The following is a 16,616-nucleotide window of genomic DNA, read 5'->3' on the forward strand; positions in this document are numbered from 1 at the left end:
ATGTTCATTGAAATAAGTCAGAAGGAGAAAGACAGATACAAAATAATTTCACTCATGTGGAATACAGAGTAATGAAACAAAGGAACTTACAAAAGGAAACCAAAACAAACATGAGAATTATGATTGCAGAATTGAAGCTACTAGAAGAGAAGGAAGAAAGGGGTGTGAAAAAGGAGGGACCCAAAGATCTATGGTAAAGAACTATGGGTGCTTTAGTGGTGGGGATGTATGAAACTATTATCCCAAATCATATAGTTACATGTGCATCACACACATACACATATATATACATGTAGCTACACATACAATCACATGTAATGCACATACACACATATCGTGTATAAATATACACCATATAGTCGCACGCATATATGTGTGTGTGCATATACACATGTAACTATGATATATATGTACATACATACATATATACATATGTTTAAATGTTATCTTACTACAAAAAAAAAAGTTTTATTTATTTATGCATATAGAACTGGGGTATAAGCCAGAGGTGCTGGAGGGTGTGTGTGAGCAGATTGACCAGAGACAGTAGTGAGCAGAACAGGCTGCTTGATGAAGTACACTGCTGAGGGGAGCAGTGGGCAGGTCAGGAGAGGTCTGCCTCATCATATGGGTCACCTCCTGGGCGGGGATGGAACTGGCGCTGAAGTGGCTGAAGCCAGCTTGCAGTGCTGCCCTTTAACCTGCTGCGCCAGGGAAAGCCCCTTAGTAATCTTCTTAAGGTTGACATATCAAAAGCATATTTCTATGATACTAGCAGTCTTTTTAATTTTAAAATGCTATGCAAACAAACTATTTTAAAAACATAGTCTTAAGTAAACAGTTACTCTAAAAGCAAAATTTTGTAGCTTTTGATAAACTTCAAGGTTTTACAGTTCAACAAGAAAGGATATTATATTAAAATATGTCCAACATTTGATTTTAGATTACTGTTTCTTAGGAGATCTGGACTGATGATTTGTCTTTAGAAATGTCATTCAAGAATATACTTTGGAAATTAATTGTGGGTTTTCAAATATATTTAATTCTATATAGATAATGTTCTGTGTACTTAAAAAAATGTTTGTGTTACATAGTGATTTTGTTTTTGAAGTCCTCAAATTTCATGAAGTCATTTAAAATAACATGTAAATATTCCAAAATAGTATTTTATTTCACATTTAAATTTACACCTATAAAATCTTAATTTTATTCTTTCTTATTTGGACATCAAAATGGAGATGAAAATTTCACTCTTTTTGTGTATATACAGTAATATATCTGTTTTAATATCATCCTCCTTGGTTAAGCCACGTGCCCATTCTTTATGAACTGTATAAACAGTAGTATTACTTCTTTTCATTCAGATATTTTTTTCAGGGCCTTTGTTTTTGATAAAACAAGAAAACGATGCCTCTGGTTCCCTTTCAATAGCATGTCAAGTGGAGTAAAAAAAGAGTTTGGCCATGAATTTGACCTATATGAAAATAAAGGTAATTGATTTCTTCTTCACTATTTTGTAATTTAGTAAAGTACAGAATATGTGTAATTTCCTGCTATAGTGCTCATGACTTTTCTATTTTATACTGTCTCTGTTTTGCAGTCAATTCTTCTACTATGGTAGATGACTCTAGTGTCTTGGTTATTCTTAATATGGTAGTTTAGAGTAAATACAGTTTTCTCAAATATATCAAAATTAGATAACTATCTCCCTTTTTGTTTATTTCTAAGACCATTTTCTACAACTGGGATTCTCCATGTTAATTTTAGGAAGTATTTCCTTAATACTTTATTAGTTTAAGACATCTTGCATTACAGTATATTTTGAGCTTAGTACAGTTTTTTTAAATTTTACCAAATTTAATTATGTTATAGTGGTGACTGCTATAACATTTTGCTAAAACAAAATGTGGAGATTTTGATAAATTAGTTGATTTTTTATTGCATCCCTAATTATATATACTTTAAGAAAATCTTTAAAAGTAGAATTGTTTGCTTTTAAAGTCTGATATTATATTCACTTTGTCCATGGAAAAGTTTTATCAATGAAATAATTGAATAATAAATATGAATTTTACATATTAAATTTTTCACACAAAATAATAATTATATATTATAATTACAATAATAATGTTTCAGTAGTAATGTTTTCTCAAATCAAATATGTCTTACTGCATTTGGCATTTGGTAATGCACACAGAGGTTTCCTTGGTAAGTGGTAAAAAGTAAGATAATCTCTCTACCTTCCAGTAATTCTACATGTCCTAAAAAACACTTCCTAATCTAAAATAAGATTTTTTTATTATCATTAATTACAGCTGCATGTGCTATTATTTATGGAAATGCGCAGTGATTTGCAATTTGTTTGCCCTATAATTTAGCAAATGGAATGTTAGCAAGAATATGGGAAACATCAATTAAAATAACATGGTTATCACATACACACACACACATACACATACCAAATCCACACAATTTTCCTAACATAAGGACAAAGTACTTAACTTTACCATCTCAATAAACTCGCTGAAATCATAGATTTTACAAATCGCTTTTCAATATTTTCTTAAATGATATCTTTTCTGCCAAATAAGTGTGCCTGTTGAGCTGAATATATAAACTAATCTATGTCAAGAACACAGAATAATTTGTGAAGTTATGTAGTTACATGCTCACATTAAAAGCCTCTTTTTTTTTGATTGCTCTGAAATGTATTATTTTGCAAATAGTAAAAAACTTTAGACTTCTACTAGACAGGAAAAGAAATGTGAAATTATTATTTGAGATAGTTACATGTCAACAAAATAAAGATTTGGGTAAAACTTTAATTTTCTCTGTATTTAGTACACAGTAAAAATCTTTTCTGTTTTCTTGCAACAGACTACATTAGAAACTGCATCATTGGTAAAGGAGGCAGCTACAAGGGAACCGTATCTATCACTAAGAGTGGCATTAAATGCCAGCCCTGGAATTCTATGATACCACATGAACACAGGTAAGGACAGCATGAAAAAAAGAGGAGAAAATGTCTCTCTGTTGTACATATATGTTAGCCATTTCACACTAGTCCTTCAGCCTAATCCTACAATTTTATAACTCAGCTAACTTTGACAAATTCCTGTGAATTCGTGACTAATATAGCCAAAGATTACATTCAGATGTAGCCTACCTAACACTATTTTACTTCAAAACCTCATTGTATAGTTATTGGTGTTTGTGAAAAAATAATGGAAAATTAATAAACAGTTTTCCCCTCTCTTTGCATTCGAGAAGGTATAGCTCTAAACAGCTGGAATGGAGAGGTTGACTGATTAGAGAAATGCTCTTTAATTGTGGTGGTTTTCAACCTTGGCTGCTCAAATCAGCCCTTCTGCGTTGTTAGCAAATCCCACCAACCAGTTATCATCACAGATCAATGAAATTCCTTGGTTGGGAAACCCAGGGATTGGCATTTTATTAAGCTCTCCAAAGTGCAGCAAAAATCCAGAACCATTACTACAATTTCATCTCTCAGACTGACAAGATTTCCCATTTCACCTATTGTTTAATGCTGAAGAAAACTTTTTCCTTGTAAATTAACTAAGAGAAGAACTGTGCTCATTTAACAGATGGATTCTATTTAAAGACAAACAAACATAATATCCATTAGCTCATCAGTCTGAATTTCAGCCATTGTGGAGGAGAAACATGGATATTTAATACACACTAAAATGCTGAATATAGCCTCAGTTTTTCAAGACTATTTCACAAAAAAAGTATAGATAGGAACTAAAATAGTATTGAAAGCCACCCTTATGTTATTACATGAATTAGAAGATTTAGCTTATCACACACCAAGTACCTTTTTGAGTAGTTTACCAGGACTACAATTTAATCCTCCCAAGAACCACATAGTGGGTAGATTTTTAGTTCAATTTTATATGTGGTAAAAGCACAAAGAACCTTAGTAACTTTCCAAGGTCATGTACAACTCTAAATGGAAAGTGCTATGGCCAAAATTTGAGTCCAGAAAGGGGCTCTCTACAACTGATACTTTTTAACAACTCAAGGGCATCAAACACTTGGCCAATCAGTAAGGGCCCATGCTGTGCCTTGTTTTGCAATAGTGGTGATGACTTTGCCTTGCTTAATACACTCTTTCCCCCACACTTAATTAATTTTGGAAAGCAAAATTGCAAAAGATGATTTTACTTCAATAAACAGAAGCAATTTACTTGAACAACACATAAAGAAAAATAATTAGTTGCTCCACACTGGGATTGAACCTGTGATCTAGTCTTAACTAATTCCAGATAGATAGTATTCAAGCTGATCAGCTTTACAGTATTTCAGAAGGACAAAACTAATGCTTTTCCCCCCAAAGGAGATATTACAGTTGTACATGACAATTTCTAAAACATGACATTATACTTGTAAGAAAAAAAAAAAACATGTAATTTTTTTTCCTCTTAAAGATTTGCATGGGGTCACTCCTTGCATAGTGAAAAAATATCACTTTATTTAACAGATCTATGTTTTTCATGAACAAAGGCATAGCTGCCGAATTCAGTCCTACCCTAGTTAAGGAGCATGCACTGCACTGACTCAGTAGAGGTTTTATTTCAATGCAAATTCTCTATGACTGTGATTCTCTGCTAGAGGAGTAATGTGAAACAGATCTCCCTGGGAACTGACTTTCTGGTCCAATCAGCTATTTTACCAATAAACATTTCCTTGTGATATAAAGGTTTAGCGATGAGAGGGTTTTGAATACTAATCAAATCATTTTTTGTTTGTTTGTTTGTTTTCTTTTGTATTCAAGGGGGGAAACTTAACTTTCTGTCGATTAGCAGCTCATTGGAATATCTGCATGCTATTTTCACACTTTTAAATTGATAGCTAAAGATTAACTTTATGGAAGATGGAAAAAAATATGTCTTTGTCTAGAGGAGTGATTTATTGTTGACTCCCTAAATTGAAATATTTGACAAGTGACTTAATGGGAAGATGATGATAGATGATGAAATTAGTATAGAGGCTTAACCAGAAAATCAGGTGACCTGATATCTACATCTATATTCTTCACTGGCCACCCAGCATTCATTAATGAAGCAGATGATGGAACAGATCAAGTTTCCTAGAAACACAGTTTATATTAAAAGAAAAGGAGACTAGAAGCAAGAAGATCAAATTTATATTTTGAAGTATAGTTGGGTATTACTCAACTATAAATATTACTTCATTTATCTCTTAAATCTTGCTAACAACAAAGAGCTAAAGATAGCATGCATGTGAACAGGAGTTTATTACAGAACCTGTGGCATTCATGGGGTTATAGACAATAAGTTTTTATAACAGTCATTAAATGAAATATAAGTGTAAAGAATAAGGTTAGGCTTGGCTTCATCCTTTGGTCAGGAATAAGAAAATCAAGAATAGTGGGCCAACTACCTCAGAACCCAGAAAAAAAGTAGTCACTTTGGTTAAGAAATTGCATATACCAAAGAGTGAAGAGATGAAGCAGACTGGCCTTTGTGTTGCAGCACCTACAGAGGAAGCTCATGTCCATTGATACAAATTTGTGGAAATCCGTGCATCGTTTCTCTTCATTTTTTCAGTTTATTAATTCCAGTGGGAAAAAGGTCATTCAGCTTTCAGCCATATCTAGCTTTGATTTCTATTTTATCCCCATTTCTTTCTTATTGATTTTCCCCAACTAAGACATTGACTGGGCATAGTCACTGTTTCCTCACACTTTATTTTGGCTTTACATGTCCACTGGAAAAGTGTGTGTGTGTGTAGCCTAAATCTTCTCTAAAACTATAGATATTAAATGTATCTGTATTTAAGATCCATTATTTTGTCTCCTAAGTGAATATAATATACAACAGCCTACAGATTACAGGATACAGAATAACCTAAGTCACCATGGTCATTTTATAGGTGAAGAAGTGAAGTTGAGACCCCAAAATAAATAAACGGTCTAAGGACTAATGTCATACATTAGTTGGCTGACATATATGGGATAATCTTGTAGTTTTATGATTAACAAAATCATTACTGTATTAATGAAGACTTTTCATAAACTACATGTATAGTGGCTTAATATACTTGCTTATGAATAAATACAACAAAGTTTCGTATTTTTCTGTACAGTATTTCATTATAAATTTACAGTGAAAACTTAAGTGAAAAATGAAATAAAACAAAGTTTAAGACACAAACAAAAGTCACCCCAAAATATTCTGTATTGATGGGATTAAAACTAAGACCAAATATAACCTTATTTTCCTTTTACTGTTAGAAACTATAAAATTATGATAAGCTTTAACTTTTTATACTTGTTATCAAATGTATGGTTTAATGTTTTAGTTTTGTTCCCCCCTATTTAAAATGCTGCTGAAGTAAGGATATAAACTCTTTATTTAAAGTCACTTTGCAGTTGCTCGATGTTTCTAATATTTAGTAGTTCCTTGAAAATGTTTGATCAGTAGCAAATCTCTTACAATAGGTTACTTCTTTTTGATCAGTAACCTATAACAGTACTTTGCTGGAAACTTAACTCTGGTATATATCCATGTCCAAATGAAAAGTTGTAAAATAATATTTGGTAGTCAGTGTATGTCCATATTTATTTTATATTACAATATGAATAAGACATGATTGTTTAAAATATAAGTTTCAGTGGATAAGTAAACATTTGAATGAGAATATGTACTGAGAGACTAAAATTCCTGGACTTTAAGTTACTGTTTAGAACTCAGAGAACAGTTAAAGTAGATATAAAACATTTATAAAAGTTACTGAACTGAATATTGAAAAACAATCATATTTTCCAAAAAGTATTTATTAGTATTACCTAAAAGTATATATTCTTTTTATTATGTTTTTTGAGAGAAATATAGTAATGTAGTATTGTTGATGTCAATGCCACTAGCAGTACAAAAAAGTAAAAAAGCTTTGGATTTTTCTTATAAAAAATCCTTTGAAAATGCTTTGAAATCCTTTATGTAGCAGAGAAAACTATAAATAGCGCATTAGAAATTTGAAGTGTTCTTTGGGTAGCTTCATAGGATTGGAATTGCTGTCTTTGGTGGTGGGAAATCTGTGGTGCCATATCTGTGGGGAAAAACCCTATCCTCTAAAAAAAATACACAAGGATGTAAAGTAATAATGTCATTAATGAATAAACAAATATGTAAAAAATTGAAAAAATAAAGTGAAGATACTGTATTGCAACAACCAGTGTCCTACTATTATTAACTAAACCTGGAGTACCCAGTCATGGGCATAGCGAAATAATTTCAAGTTTTGGAAAAAAAAAATGCAATTCTGTGTTTTTATGACAAAAATGAGACTATGGAATGGAGTAGCTCATTACAGTTTAGCTTTACTTGGTGTCAATTATTCTGTCATCTCTGAACTCAAAACAACTACAGAAGGTTAATGTTGCCATGAATTATGGTTATGTTCCGTATACAGGTAAGCTACTAGTCTTAAATGATATTTCCTGCCAGGTTCTCCATTTAATAAGAAAAAGTTGAAATTTGAGTCCATGTTAAATTCTAGATTCTTTGTCCTTATGAATTACTTCACTCTTTTTCAATTGTGTAGAAGAAACAGGGACTATTCTTCATAAGAAAAGCAATAAACAAGTAATTAGCTCCGATAAGCAGTGCAATAGTGAGATTTCAAGACTGACTGCAATGTTTCTTCAGTTCTCTAAGAAGGACTATTGCGCAATCACTTGCTAGAAGTGGAGCTTTGAAATTGTGATTCAAGCAATGTCATTTAAGTTAGAGAACAATTGATTCTTACCAAACCCAGAGACACTCTTAATGATGCTGTTTATGGTAACTCAGTTAAGTGAAAGTGATAAAAATTAAACTGTTTTAAGAATGGATGAAAAGGAGAGAACTCAAGTTAAAATGTTTGGATGTCTGAGATAGAATATTCTGGGGGAAAACATACCAACTAATTAGAAACTTAATCGGTCAAAAAATAAGTTGCATGCTCTTATACTGTAATGATTATCATTTTAAAACTAGCTTTTTGCCTTCGAGCTATCGGGGTAAAGACCTACAGGAAAACTACTGTCGAAATCCTCGAGGGGAAGAAGGGGGACCCTGGTGTTTCACAAGCAATCCAGAGGTACGCTACGAAGTCTGTGACATTCCTCAGTGTTCAGAAGGTAAATGAACCTGAATGCCGTGTAGGGGCGCTATGATCCCCCTCTTGTGTAGAACTACAACTCACATGAAAGGTTAACAGAAACTAATCAAGTCCCAATAAATATATTGTTCACACCAATGCAACTATAGACGTGTTCGAACCTTTTTACAGGATGTTTTAAAAACTGATTACCATCAGATTAATGCAAAATAATGGAGCCAGTTGTCAGTTTGAATTTCAACAGAGCCTGAGGCACCCCTCAGGGGAAGTGAAAGTTTGGACTTCCTCACTTTGTCTTGAGCTCATATACCTCAAAATCTACTCTCACATGTCTTCTGAAAGTGGCTGAAAGAAAGTTAGCCTCTTATGAGTAATGCTCATTGTATTAATTCAGCACCTATTTCAGCAGAAATTCTGTCAATGCTGCTCTGAAGGGGTGTAGCAGGGGTATATAGACCCAGAAGAAAACACAGGAGGGCATCCCTGGAAGCTCCATTTTGGTGAAAATGTGACTAGAACCAAACTTGATAGATTGGAACTGAATACTATTCAGATTAGTATCTGAAGAGATTTAAACAGTTCCCAAGCAGCCCTGAAGGCAGTCACCCTCACAGTCTTTACTGTTGCAGTGGAACCGTACATGACTGACCAGAAGGAAGAATAACTATGTCAGCACTCTATTGTGGTTTCATTTTTCTTAGTTGACTGGCTGCTGAACTAGTTCTGTCAGAAACTAAAATCCTAAAAAAGCCAAAGTAAATATGGATAAAATTCTGATAGAAATTTAGTAGGATTTGCAAGTACTTGGGGTGGGATGGGCTGCTGGAATGCTATCCTATTTTTATAGTAAGATATCTTACCTGTTTGTTATTCATGACCTTTCTTTTGGAAATATTTCTTCTATAAGTATTCATTTAATATTAGGTTGATTTATCACATGAAAAGGCCATTGTTAGCTAATTGTCACAGGGAAGGTGAATTTGTTTTCTGTTGTTAGTTAATTTAAAATTCATGACTTCATGTGCTAGCACCAGTTGGTCCATCTCTGTTTGTAAATTCTTACTTTCCATTCTATACCATATCCTGTTTACTATAAATTCTTCATTGTTTTCTTTTCTTTTAAAAATAATAAACGGATCTATGATAACGTTATGAACAAGTCTGTTTTGTATGAATAAGTCTGTAATTAACATTTGTCTTAAATTCACACATGGAAGCAAAAACCCTATTTTAAAGAACCTCTCCACTGTCACAGTTTCTGAGGTTGAAAGTCATTGGCAAAGAGTTTGTTTATTGGTTTTATTTGACCGGGGGAAGTGTTTTCAAGGGAAGGTGACTTGGTCATACTTCAAAGAGCTTAGCATTTATATTATCTCCTACTTCATGTGGAATTTTATTTTCAACCGCTGGTTTATAACAACTTTCATAAACAAACAACAACAGCAACAAAAATCAACAGCAGAACAGATCTGAACTGATAGCCCATATAGAATAAACATGCTGGAAAAGAAGTAATTAGAAAATACAATTTCCAGTTATCCATCTCTCATTAGAATGCCCATCTTTTAATATCCTTTAAAAATTGGAGGTCACTGTGCCTCCCTTAGAAAAGGGCATTGCTCATTAATGATGCAGTTGGTCACCATGGCATTAGAGGTTGCAGATGTGCTCTTTCTGGAAACAATTAGAGTTCTGACAATAGTAGAATAACCCTCCTGTGAGAGAAGTGAACCAACACCTGCCCTCTTGGGTAAACATATTGCAGGAAGTGTGAATTGAGCTGTGATATTTAAATTCACACTAACATGAACTGTGCTTTAGCAGGATTTTAATGAAGATGATTTAAATCAAAAGTATTGTCAATACATTAACACAGTAAAGGAGTTATTTATAAACAGACAATTACAAGATATACAGAGTGGTATAGATATGATACAAATTTCTATTAATGCATGTGAGGTAAAAACCTCAAAATTCAGATACTTAAATGATATGATGGGTAAGCCATTTTGCATGTGAATATTAATTTGTCATGGCAAATTGTAAAGATTATAATTATGAATAAAGTAGATGGATGAATAAAGTAGATTGGATAAAATAATCCAATCATTTTATATATTTAAAATTATACAGAAAAACACCTTTAAGTAAACTTTGGACTATTCTTTCTGTAAACAAGGCATGTAAAACAATTTATGCTTTTTGAAATTTTTATAAGTATAAAAAATTATTGGTTAAATAATCACATAAAATTTTGGTTCTTCAAAGGAATAAATCTGATATTTAATGATTAATTTTTAAATAATCCAAACCTTCAAAATGTATTAAGCATTCCAAAAGAAAATGAATAGTTGTTTTTCAAATTTAGAACCTTACATAGTTCTGTATATAAACATTACCATTACTGTAATATTAATCCTTATGAAAACTGTGAAATGTAAAGTTTAGTTTCTTGCTCTAATATTTGCTTGAGATTTAAAATAAAGCAAACATTGCTTTTTTTTTTAAAGATGATTATCAAATAATCAAGCAAATGCGTTTTATTTAGTACTTAAATATTTTTTGTACTTAGAATCCCTAATAATACTGCCATAACTTTGCAATTAATTCCATACTCTGTGGAGAAGTGCTTTAAAAATAGCCACATAATATGGATTTGTGAGACTGCTGATGTTTTAAACTTTCAGTTTTACTGAAGTGATGACCACCATGGATCTTCCGAGGAGATACCTTCAAAACAGATTTTTGAACATGTAAACTCAGATCACTTGCAGGTTTAGGATGAGAGAAACACAATGATTTTTCAGTTTAGTTGATGAGGATGACAAGAAAGATGTTAAATTAATCCGACTTATACGATCATGTGTAGTTTGCGATTTTTACTATCAGTAGGACAGAGCCACCGTTAGAGAAACAATTCCACTTTTGAGTAGAAACACTTATTTTGCTTAAATTTATGTAATCTGGGATAGTATTTTCCATTTTTTTCTTTTGAAAGGCAAAAACTTGCTGAAATATTTAAGGAATACATTGGCAACAATAGATCCCCGACGAGAAAGCCTGGAGGGGCAGGCCACTCGGTAGCATTGTTGCGTGGCTTGTGTTTTCACCGGCCCTTGAGGAGGCGGACCCGTGCCCACCCTTACTGTTGACCTTCAGCTGGGAAACTTGGCACAGTGTTAGAATTCTGAAGGTTTGGAAAATCACTATGAGTTTAAATTTGTGTCATTTTATTTTTTGAGATGATGTTTATGACGAACACGATGGTTTGATGTAATGACAAAACAGTTTTCCAGCCTTGGGTAAGTGAGCATGTTCCAGTGAGGGAGAATCTGACAGGACAACAGTTGTAAACAAGATGCCAGAGCATGACTGGAACAATGGTGAAGAAAGAGGGAAGTTGACTTCCCAAAATTGTTCTGTGAATCCACCTTAAAGTATGATCTGTTAGAATGGACAGGAAATGGATTGAAAATATGTAGGACAAAATGATTACTAGGAAAAATGGAAGGAACACTGGACTGGGGGTCAGAAAACTTGTGTTCCAGGCACAGGTTTGATATTTTCTGTTTTAGGTAAGTTCATTAAAATTTTTGTGAGCTTTGTTTTCATTACTGCAAGTATCAATTGATATCATATATGTTAAAGGTATTGAATACTCAAAGGATATGTAGCTATATTTATCATTTGAGTCCTATATCTGGGTATATTTAATTTCCACCTCAGCAACTTTCATTGTCTTCCAAAATTTAACATCATTCTTGCTATCTTTTATTTATTAAAAATCATTAGTTCATCAACTGCACACTTAAATTTCTTTTCAAATAAATATAACATTAATTCATGTTTCTTATATGCCATTTTATGTATTTTTGGCCTTTTACCACTGTTCAACAAATCCATTCTTCCAGGTCCTAATAAAATCCTATCTTTCCTAAAAAAGTTATTATTGCCAAACACTTGGAAGTTTTATAATAAATAGATAGATAGATAAATAAGTAAAATCCTCCTATTCAAGGAGGAACATGAGTCAGTAGAATCAGCATCCTCTAAGAGCATGGTAGAAATGTTCTAGCCCCAAGCCACTGCTTCAGAACTCACTCTTTAGTCATATTTTAAAGTGACCTTATGTACATTAAAGTTTGGATAAACTTTTGATTATACCATATCCATTCTGGATAGCAGTCATTTTATAAAATTAGCTGTTTCATTTATATAATTATTTTTTCCTAATCAAATTAAAAATCTTAAGGCAAGAGAGCTGTTCTGTAATAATCCCCAGAGTACAGCTTCTCAGAAAAAATAATTATTCACTTTCATTAAGAAGGGTTACAGTCTTATAAACTGCATTTGCTGAAGGGGGGTTCATAGTAAGTATATTTTGATTCCTAGGTATGATATAAATTTACAAGTTGCACATCCAGACACTTCTTTCTTAAGTATGGCCATATGAAGGAACAAACTGCAATTATAAATACTGCATCATTTTCTGTGAATATATTCAAACTTAAATTCTGTTAGCAAAAGGAAACTGAACCCCTTTCAAATGGAAAGATGAATCTAATGTATAACCTATATTAGCATGTCAGCGTGGAAATGAGCTTGGCCAACCAGTGCACCTTTATCCGTGTGCTCTTAGAACTCTCTCATTTATAGTTAGGTCTCTACTGACTATAACCATGGGAACCTCAATGTCAAATAAAAATAAACTGAATGGGTAGATTAACCTATAAGAAAGAAAGAAATGGATACAACCATATAGTTTCATGTGTCAGGAAGTTAATAATGTGCTATTAGATGATAAAAATCAAAGTTTCAAAAGTGATAATTCTTACACCTCAAGTTATTACAAATTTTCATTAGACTAGACCCTGGTAGACAAAACTAAACATTGATATCTTTCCTTCCCTTCAGATGAAGTTATATGATCAGTAATCACAATACAAATGATGTGTTTGGGGAAGTTTGCCGGATTCGTAGCAAAGCCAAGCAATGATTTATTCTACAGGATGCCTGCTATGCTACAAATCAACCTGTCCATTTGAGAAGTCTTATTTTCAGCAAGTTGATATGATTCAGAGTTTTCAGTGTGACATAAAAGGCCAGTTAGAACTATTAATTAACCTCACAGAATCATCAGTAAGGTCCTGCATAATTAGATCAGCTTATATATTTTCAAAACTGTGAGTACAAGGAGTTCAATAGCAGGTCACCTATCCTAACCTGGAGAATGTAAACTTGCCCATTCAATATGGACATTCACTGCAAGATAAGAGTCATGAATTGTAAAATGTTAAGAGTGCTTTGTATAGGACCAGATTTCTGTCCAAAGTTGGTTTCTAGAATCTGTCTGGCCTCGACATTTGCATTAGCTGTAAGAATATACATTTGAAACTGTATACTTCTTGTGTATATATTTAGGTGTGTAAGTTGAGATTGAAGCAGTATTTTGCTAACTGTATAGTTACTGAGAATCTATGTATTTTAGACTTACTAAGGGCACCACTTCCAAGGGCATATCTTATATTTCCAGATATTAGTATCTTTGGGATATAATTGACAAATTTGAAAGGCGACATTCTGGCCGTACACTAAATCTGTGTGACACTAATTTAAAAAAAAATCCCATTGAAAGTATATGAAGAGTTCTGCAATATTTTATGCCACTATTTATGGATATTGGATCCAAATTTAAAGTTAAAAATGGTATGCAAATTTCTCTAAAAATCTCTCTACTAAACAGGTGATTTACTGTTCTTTAAGTGGAATAGTGGCGCTTTTGGTTTTGCTGTCAGAAGCAATTAATATGCCATACTTTAATTTTATTAGTTGAATGCATGACCTGCAATGGCGAAAGTTACCGAGGTCCCATGGATCATACGGAATCAGGCAAGATATGTCAGCGTTGGGATCATCAGACACCACACCGACACAAATTCTTGCCAGAAAGGTAAAAGACCACTATATCATGTTTCCACTGATTATTTTATAACCTCTTATTTGCTTCATGGTAAGCTGCTATGGAAATTCTCCTTGTATAATGCTTTATAGAAAATGGATGAACAAAAAAGTTTAGAATTCCCCTCAATGTTTAGGATTCATCTGACAGAGTTGCTAGAACCATTTTATTGGAAAGAGATAGACTTGGGCAAAGGAATTCATGATGAGATATATGAAGACACTGAATACAGCTTCCACTCGATGGCTGACTAGCTAGAGTATTGAAAATTGGGATTGTCCTGAACCCATGGAAGAATTAGCAAAAGCTTCCTTTTTTTCTTCCATAGCTGAAAGAAGTCCATTCAATCCTGACCACTTTGGCAAACCTGAGGCTGGGAGGGGAGAAGACATGACTGCTGAATGCAAGCCCAAGTCCTTTTAGAGCCCCCAAATCAGTGATTTAGGTAACACCATGTCACAGGCCATGTCCATAGGAGGTGGAGTAAGCAATTCTTTGGTTGCTATATCCCCATATGTTTGGAAATGCAAATCTAGAGAAGTCAGGAATCCAAATCTACTTTTCTTCACAGAAGTAAGTTTGGAATTTAAATGGTTACATAATACATTTACTCTGACACATTCATTTGATTTAGCTGATAAAAAAAAATTCCCTTAGTTTATTCTCTAAATAATACAAATAATTACAGATCACGCCACCCCCATTTTCCTTTGGAAATTACTGAGAGGTATTTTTTTTTTCTTTCTTCTTTCTTTGTTGTTTTTTTCTAAATGAAATTAAAACTGCTTTAGTTAAGTGAATATCTTATCTTGCAAGCAGGAGCAGAAGGGGTATATTAGCAGTTAAAATCATGTCACTGATTCTGGAGTCTGTTCATTTGAAGGGAGGAGGCTATAGAGAAAGTGATGTGGTAGACTTTGTCTCTTCCTCTGGTGGGCGTGGGGAATGACCTAAAAGGTTCTTTTTTATACAACTGGAATATTATTAGTAATAGAGCGACTGAAATCTGACTTTCAGTTTGAACTTTAAGCCTGCCCTTGAAGAAGATCTCCTTTTTTAATGAACATTCTCCATGAGGTCATGTGTATGTAATCTGTCCTTAATTGTTCCCAGTGAGAAGGGGAACCCATTGGCTATCTCAACTGGTGGATAGGTGCCCACTGGATCTGGTAAAGGGAATGTAACTCTGGCCTTAGTAGGATATGCAAGTTAATAGTTTTAATTGTCAGTGACTAGCTGTCTATGCAAGGCAAAACACGAACAACCTCTTTTCCTCCCAGCTTGCAGCTTCCAGTAAAGTTGAAAGTTATTTTGAAGTCTAGGGGTTGAGTGGTGTTTCCAGGCAGATTTAAGTGACACTTTTCTTGGTGTGGTTTGCAGATATCCCGACAAAGGCTTTGATGATAATTATTGCCGCAATCCTGATGGCAAGCCGAGGCCATGGTGCTATACTCTTGACCCTGACACCCCCTGGGAGTACTGTGCAATTAAAATGTGCGGTAAGTTAGGGTCAAATTTATTGCTTCCTTTTCCTCTTGCAGACTGGATCTAAGCAGACGATTATTAGTGAGACAGATTAACAACTATTTTACTAGATGTCTAAATGTGTGTAGGTTTTAATATTTTAAGCATATATAAATATATATATATATTTTTTAAGCATGTATAGTCCTAAATAATCTTTGGAATTTTCACTGAGTCACTATTCTGAAAGAAAAAAATATGTGGACACAAACATACAAAATACTCATACTGTGGTATAGGTCAAACATCTTAAGCTATTGAGAAAGAGAAAAATCCACAGAGAGAGAAAAGATCAGGGAACATGCACAGTATTGTAACATCATCAAGGAGGTAACAGATTATATTTTTACCTATCAAATAGGTATCCTCTCCCTGCCTTTTGCCCTCAGAGACATAAATGAGCTATCAACTGGCTGAAACTTTTCTATTTAATGACAGCAACTGCAGTGAAGAGTAATGTCTAATAAAAGTGTCTCACAGTTTTTATTCTCTCGTAGTTGATCCCACCTCTCAGGCGACCCTTGTAAGAGCCCATGTTCTCTTTCAACCTGTCTTTTAGCAGAACTACCCTCCTTTCTATAAGCTCACCTCTTGGATTGATGATAAAAAGTTTCTTTTCTACTTGCTTTGTTTTATCCAGTTAAATCTGTATACTCAGTTCTCTCCTTATACTTAAGTCACATATTTTTTACTTCTTGAAATAACTCTGGATAGTTTAAATTAGCTCTAGACATTTTAAATTTTTACAGTAGGAGTTTTATTTAAGTGGGTTCTGAAATGCTTTATCATCAATAGAACTTCATAGATTTAATATGATAATTATATATCTTGTATAATTTTAACCATATATATAACTACATATATGTAATTATATATAACTACATACGTAACTATATATAATTATATATAACTACATGTATACAAATATGTATATATAGTCATATAACTATATATATACATATATCTATATATCTATATAAATATC

At 33.2% G+C, this 16,616-nt stretch overlaps 1 protein-coding gene across 3 annotated transcripts in view; it reads left to right on the forward strand.

The window, feature by feature from the left end:
- The window catches only part of HGF (hepatocyte growth factor (hepapoietin A; scatter factor)), a 60,029-nt gene that overhangs the window by 9,529 nt on the left and 33,884 nt on the right, over positions 1-16,616 (forward strand). For 2 of the 3 annotated variants that reach the window (XM_012721095.1, XM_004676890.2), the window contains exons 4-8: positions 1,378-1,490; positions 2,878-2,992; positions 8,025-8,167; positions 13,978-14,098; positions 15,488-15,606. In XM_012721095.1, coding sequence (XP_012576549.1) covers positions 1,378-1,490; positions 2,878-2,992; positions 8,025-8,167; positions 13,978-14,098; positions 15,488-15,606 — 611 coding nt within the window. The remainder of the gene's footprint in view (positions 1-1,377; positions 1,491-2,877; positions 2,993-8,024; positions 8,168-13,977; positions 14,099-15,487; positions 15,607-16,616) is intronic. The other variant, XM_004676891.2, reaches the window with a different exon arrangement.

The sequence above is a fragment of the Condylura cristata genome, unplaced genomic scaffold, assembly GCF_000260355.1.
Source record: "Condylura cristata isolate star-nosed mole 26May11 unplaced genomic scaffold, ConCri1.0 scaffold00005, whole genome shotgun sequence".
NCBI lineage: Eukaryota > Metazoa > Chordata > Mammalia > Eulipotyphla > Talpidae > Condylura > Condylura cristata.